Consider the following 6,817-nt stretch of genomic DNA (forward strand, 5'->3'; position numbering starts at 1 on the left):
CAATTCCCTGCGAATTAATACAGCGTCCTCATCTACAGGATCCTCTATGAATGGACACGCCATTTTGGTCTCTGCGTGACGGAAACATGTGCAATCTATGAATGTACTGAAAGATTAAATGAGGTATTAAACACCTTTCACTTTAAAAAGGGGCGGAGACCGGAGGAAACTCTGGGTTTCCCGAACAAAACCTGCTCCCAACCAGGTTAGGTTCACAGAGTAAGTTGCCATAGTAACTAACTCTGAGTTTAGATTACCTCTCTTTTTGAAACGGGTTTAACTTACCTCGCTTTCACAGGTTTAAGTTACCTCCGTTTCTGGAACCGAAAACTCTGAGTTTTCCTCATTTCGGGGTTAAGAAACTCAGAGTTTCAACAAAACCTCCTTCTTGAAACGGGCCCCTGATGTGGTTACGGCGTTGTTGAGCAGGTTTTCTACCTCATCTAATCCCTCTTCTACTGGCAGGACTTACAGACCAACAGGAAGGAAGGATTAAAGGAGCGTCCAGGATGACAAGCGCGGCCCCGGCCAGAAAGCCGTATCGGAAGGCTCCACCACAGCACCGTGAAACCCGCCACACTCTGCCCACTGCTCCACCCCCCCCTGCTCAAAAAAACATGAATCAGGTAATCAAACGCATTCTAGACACACCTAGACACACCTAGACCCTCCCTGCAGCACTTCACCCTCCTCCTCAGCGCCGCCACTGGGGCGGCTAAACGCACACAGCGAGGCACGGTCTCACCATGGCATTCTTCATAGAAGTGAAACAACACAGGTGCACCTCGTTTTCGGAACTTTGATTTATGTTTAAGATAAATCAGAAAATAAGGAAGAACATGCCATGGGCACCTTAAGAAACATGAAGGAGCAGTTTATCTTTCATTCATCTGCTACCGCTTAGTCCCTGAACGGGGACGCGGGGGGGCCGGAGCCAATCCCGGCCAGCAATCGGGTGAAGGCGGGGTACACCCTGGACAGGTCGCCAATCCATCGCGTAGTTTATCTTGTCAGCATAAAAATTTATGAAAAGATCAGATTTTAGCTGAAACATCCATTAAAATAGAATGTAAACAGAAGAGAAGTTATTTTCAAATGAACTTTATTACAGTTTAAGTGTCTTATAGGTTCAAGATGAGAGGAAACAGAACATTTAAAGCAGGGGTGCCCAATGCATTGATCGCAAAGGTGGCCATTCATAAAAACAAAGTTAGATGTTGGCCTATCATCCATCCTCCCTATGGCATTTGCCACTTGATTGACATGCAGGGCAGCCAGTCTGAGATCTTGTCTTTTCTGACACAGGCGTCACCAAGCATGCACAGTCAATCACACGAGCTACTGCAAAACTCCAGTGAGCTAACTACCTTGTCAGCCTTCGAATTTATTTCTACTAAAGAAAGGGTATAAAATGAGTGGGGGAGCTGAATCAAGTTAAAAAACGAAAACTTACCACTTTCATGCGGAATGGGAGGACAAATTTTTTTTTTTTTTCACAATGTCATATTCAAAGTGCGTTTGCTTGATCTGGATAAGGATAATCACCTTTATTGGCCAAGTATGTTACACACAAGGAACTGTCGCCTCCCCAAAGACAAAAAAAAAAAGAAATTAGGCTTGTGATTAGCTAGCAGCAAGTTAGCCAGCTAACCTGAGCTACTGGAAGTGTCCAATCTGGTCTCTGCCATATAAAAAAAAAAAAAAAAAAAAAAATTTCCCCACTCGCCCCCACTATGGGGTGGTCTTGCATTCCTTCCTTCAAGCTCGTGTCCTCTACCAGAGGCCTGGGAGCTTGAGGGTCCTGCACAGTATCTTGTACCTTGTACCTTCACCTTCCACATCTTTTCTAGCTCTTCTTTCAGCCCTTGGTATTTATCGAGCTTCTCATGTTCCTTCTTCCTGATGTTGCTATCACTTGGGATTGCTACATCTATCACTACAGCCCTCTTCTTCTATTTGTCCACCACTACTATGTCCGGTTGGTTGGCCATTACCAGTTTGTCAGTTTGTATCTGGAAGTCCCACAGGATCTTAGCTTGGTCATTCTCAACCATCTTTGAAGGTGTGTCCCATTTTGACTTTGGGGCATCTAGCCTGTAGTTGGCACAGATGTTTCTGTACACTATGCCAGCCACTTGCACCCTGCTGTTATGTGCTGGATTGTCTCAGGGGCATCTTTGCACAGCCTGCACCTGCGGTCCTGTCTGGTATGGTAGACCCTGGCCTTTATTGATTTTGTACTTGGAGCTTATTCCTGTGTTGCCAGGATTAGTGCCTCTGTGCTGTCTTTCAGTCCAGCTTTGTCCAGCCACTGGTAGGATTTTTTGATATCAGCCACTTCTACTATTTGACGGTGGTACATACCGTGCAGAGGTTTGTCCTTCCATGAGGGTTCCTGCTCTTCCTTCCCTAGTTCCTCTGGTTTCTGCTGTTTGAGGTGTTCACTAAGCATGTCATCACTTGGGGCCATCTTCCTGATGTATTCATGGATCTTTGTTGTTTAATCCTGGATAGTGGCTCTGATGCTCACTAATCCTCGGCCTCCTTCCTTCCACTTGGTGTACAGTCTCGGGATGCTGGACTTGGGGTGAAACCCGCTGTGCATTGTAAGGAGCTTCCTTGTCTTGATGTCAGTGGCCTCTATCTCCTCCTTTGGCCAGCTTATTATGCCAGCGGGGTACCTGATGACCGGCAGGGCGTAGGTGTCAATCGCCTGGACTTTGTTTTTTCCATTCAGCTGACTTCTCAGGACTTGCCTTACTTTCTGCAGATACTTGGTGGTTGCTGCTTTCCTTGCGGCCTCTTCATGGTTCCCATTTGCCTGCAGGATCCCAAGGTACTTGTAGCGGTCCACAACATCTGCTATGTTGCCTTCTGGTAGTACAATCCCCTCAGTACTGACTACCTTTCCTCTCATCATTACCATTCGGCCACACGTATCCAGTCCGAATGACATTCTGATGTCCTGGCTGTAGATCCTAGTGGTGTGGATCAGTGAGTCGATGTCTCGTTCACTCTTGGCATATAGCTTGATGTCATCTATGTAGAGGAGGTGATGGTTGCTCCATTCCATAGTCGGTATCCGTAACCGCTTTTGGTGATGATCTGGCTGAGGGGGTTCAGGCCTATGCAGAACAGCAGCGGGGACAGAGCATTTCCTTGGTAGATACTACATCTGATGTTGACTTGTGCAATTGGCTTGCAGTTGGCCTCTAGGGTTGTTTTCCATGTTCCCATTGAGTTCTTGATGAAGGCTTATAGAGTCTTGTCGATCTTGTACAGTTCCAAGCATTCCATGTGTGAGGCATTGAGTCATAGGCTTTCTTGTAGTCAATCCAGGCAGTGCACAGGTTGGTGTGCCTAGTCTTGCAGTCTCGAGTGTCTACTTTATCAACCAGTAGCTGGTGCTCTGCTCCTCTGGTGTTGCTACCAATTCTTTTCATGTATTGAGCCATGTGCCTGCTCATCTTAGCTGCTATGATGCCTGATAGGAGCTTCCATGTTGTGCAGAGGCAGGTTATTGGGCATAGTTGGATGGTACTGCTCCCTTCTGAGGGTCCTTCAGGATCAGGACTGTCCGGCCTACAGGGTGGGTTCCATCTATTAGTAGCTGGTTCATTTGTCTCGCTAGGCGCTCATGGAGTGAGGTTAGCTTCTTTAACCAGTAGGTGTGGATCATGTCAGGGCCTGGTGCTGTCCAGCTCTTCATACTTGAGACCCGCTCTTGAATGTCTGCCATTGTGATGGTTAATGGGTCTTGTGCAGGGAGGTTGCTGTGGTCTGCTCTTAGGTCACTGGGCATTGTTGTTATGTGATGCCTCCTTCTCCCATATGCTCTTCCAGAACTGTTCAGTCTCCAGCCTTGGTGGGTCTGCTCTCATGTTATTATCCTGCTACTGAGAGTACACCTTGGATGGCTCAGTGGAGAACATTCGGTTTATTCTCCTGGCTTCTTTTTCTCTGGTGTACCTCTTCAGCTGTGTGGCCAGGGCTGTGAGCCTTTGCTTGGCAGTCTCCAAGGCCTCAGGTATGGACAGTGAGTTGTATTTCTTAGGTACCCCTTTCTTCATCACGCCTTTCTGCAATTCTGATAGCTGGCTAACTTCTCTCCGTTCTGTCTTGATCTTGGTCTCCAACCTCCTTCTCCATGGAGGATACTGCTCCTTATGGCCTTTATTGAACTTATAGCCAAGCATCTCAAGGATCATGGTTGCTGTGGTGTATATGAGCTTGTTGGTCTCAGTGATGGTTGTAGTAGGGATTGTTCTTAGTGCTGCATTCACATCATCTAGTAGAGTTTCAGAAGGCACTTCACTTAGTCTTGGTAACCAGCCACGGGAGTTCCAGGTGTCCATCTTACTCATGATCTTCAGTCTCAGGTCAGCAGCCCTTGAATATATATATATGTGTGTTTGTGTGTGTGTTCTATAGTTTTTTGTTATTTTTTTTAGTGCAGGTCAATCATTTTGAAAAGTAGCTTGCAAGACGAAAAAGTGTGGACACCCCTGATTTAAAATATGAATATAATACATAAAGTTGTGGCTATGACTAAATGTGGTCACTAACTGTGACTTAATTTGTCAAATGATCAGAGCAGAGCAAAGTGATCTGTTGACCTGCTCTAACCACAGCAGATGAGTTATTGATTGTACAGCTGTGTGATCAGCACGTTGATCCAACCATCATGTAGGACCCTGGTGTATGCTGGGAGATTCAGATCAGGTGTAGTTTCTGTTCTGATCCTGTTCTCTTCTGTTGCAGGAGGCCTTATCGGACTTGGACAGGATCAGGTGAGACTCTGCTCTACCTGCGAGCTGTTGTCTGGTTGCTCTGATCACACTAACTCTTTGAGAACTGCACCTCGCTCTTACCTGTTTAGTTCAGGTGCACCTCCTCCTGCCAGTCTCAGGTGTACATTGTGTCCAATCAGGGCAGCGAGACCTTCACCTGACAAATAGGCTACAAATTATAGTACTCTACATTAACCACAGTCTCTCATGGTCTCAGCCTAAAGGAAATGGAGAGAGGTTTCAGCTGTTGCTGGAACGTGTTCTTTGGTCTCACTGTGAGTGTTGTTCATTTGTGTCTGCAGTAAACAAGAAGGACCTCACTAGACTTCAGTGTGTTCACAAAAAGGTGTTAAGATTAGTTTTAAGATATCCCTGTGCGTCCATACTGTACACACATAGTCACTTGAACAGGCCCTTACATGACTCGTTAGAGAATTGAAGCTCTGCGCTCCTCCTTCTGTTACCCAGAATTCTCCAGCAGCAGAATGAGGAACTACGACGCTGCCTCTCTCTGTCCAACCACAAGATGGAGGCCATGGAGGCAGAGTTTGATGGCAGCCGCCAGTACATGGAGACTGAGCTCAGCCAGACCAGAGATGACCTAGACAAGATGAGAGACAAGTTCCGCAGGTGAGGACTCTTCTGAGAATGAACTTGGTTCTGGGCTTACCTGTGGTGGTGGTGGTGGTGGTGGTGATGATGATGAGGTTAAAGGTCAGACAAGTTGCCACCTCTTGGAGACAGGGGTGAGTCAGCTGACAGTCACCAGGTGGTGAGGGGACAGGAGTGATCTGATTGGTTGTTAGAAGAACCCTCTCTTTTTGGTTGGATCAGTCAGGCTCCTCCCACTACAGATGACAGGATGAATTGAAGGCCAAATGGCCTTACCCTATGAAATGTATGGCCTGGCTGTGACTGCACTATAACGCTTATGACTCTGCTATAACTTGACTGTGGCTTATATGAGACTTGACTCTGAGTCAGCAGTGACTGGGCTTTGACTTGACTATAATACTGCTGCAACTTCACGATGTTTCTCTCAGCTGTGAGTCAAAACTGTGTTCGGTTTCACCTATAACTCAGCTGTCACTCAGCTACGACTCCACTAACTTCCCTAGTAATACATTTCCTGTAAAATATGAAATAAATGAATTTAAACGAATGTTCCACTAGTACGAGTCGGCAAACCTTTATAACACAATACTCTCTTTTTCTTTTCAGACTCCAGAACAGCTACACGGCATCTCAGAGAACCAATCAGGATCTGGAAGAGAAGCTTCATGCTCTGGTAACTGTTGACGTCACCTGACCTATGATTTTCAGAGGCATCTTTACACCACTACTGACATGCAGTTGTTCAGTGTTACTATAAAATATATCTGTATGTATACTATATAAATATACAGAGTATACTGTATATGAAATGACACCAAGGCCAGTGTTTCACATTTAATTGCTTCATTCTGCGATGGAGAAAACCTCCTGTGGGACAGATGATAGATTCTTATATATATATACAGTGGGTACGGAAAGTATTCAGACCCCCTTAAATGTTTCCCTCTTTGTTATATTGCAGCCATATGCTAAAATCATTTAAGTTCATTTTTTTCCTCATTAATGTACACACAGCACCCCATATTGACAGAAAAACACAGAATGTTTGACATTTTTGCAGATTTATTAAAAAAGAAAAACTGAAATATCACATGGTCATAAGTATTCAGACCCTTTGCTGTGACACTCATATATTTAACTTAGGTGCTGTCCATTTCTTCTGATCATCCCTGAGATGGTTCTACACCTTCATTTGAGTCCAGCTGTGTTTGATTATACTGATTGGACGTGATTAGAAAAGCCACACACCTGTCTATATAAGACCCTACAGCTCACACTGCATGTCAGAGCAAATGAGAATCATGAGGTCAAAGGAACTGCCTGAAGAGCTCACAGACAGAATTGTGGCAAGGCACAGATCTGGCCAAGGTTACAAAAAAAAATTCTGCTGCACTTAAGGTTCCTAAGAGCAC

General features: G+C 45.4%; 1 protein-coding gene across 2 annotated transcripts in view; it reads left to right on the top strand.

Annotated features, from left to right (window-relative positions):
* The window catches only part of tjap1 (tight junction associated protein 1 (peripheral)), a 49,166-nt gene that overhangs the window by 25,532 nt on the left and 16,817 nt on the right, over nt 1-6,817 (top strand). For both annotated transcript variants that reach the window (XM_020622262.1, XM_020622263.1), the window contains exons 3-6: nt 466-626; nt 4,762-4,790; nt 5,259-5,420; nt 6,012-6,078. In XM_020622262.1, coding sequence (XP_020477918.1) covers nt 510-626; nt 4,762-4,790; nt 5,259-5,420; nt 6,012-6,078 — 375 coding nt within the window. In that variant the 5' untranslated portion in view covers nt 466-509. The remainder of the gene's footprint in view (nt 1-465; nt 627-4,761; nt 4,791-5,258; nt 5,421-6,011; nt 6,079-6,817) is intronic.

The sequence above is a fragment of the Monopterus albus genome, unplaced genomic scaffold, assembly GCF_001952655.1.
Source record: "Monopterus albus unplaced genomic scaffold, M_albus_1.0 scaffold277.1, whole genome shotgun sequence".
In the NCBI taxonomy this organism is placed as follows: Eukaryota; Metazoa; Chordata; class Actinopteri; order Synbranchiformes; family Synbranchidae; genus Monopterus; species Monopterus albus.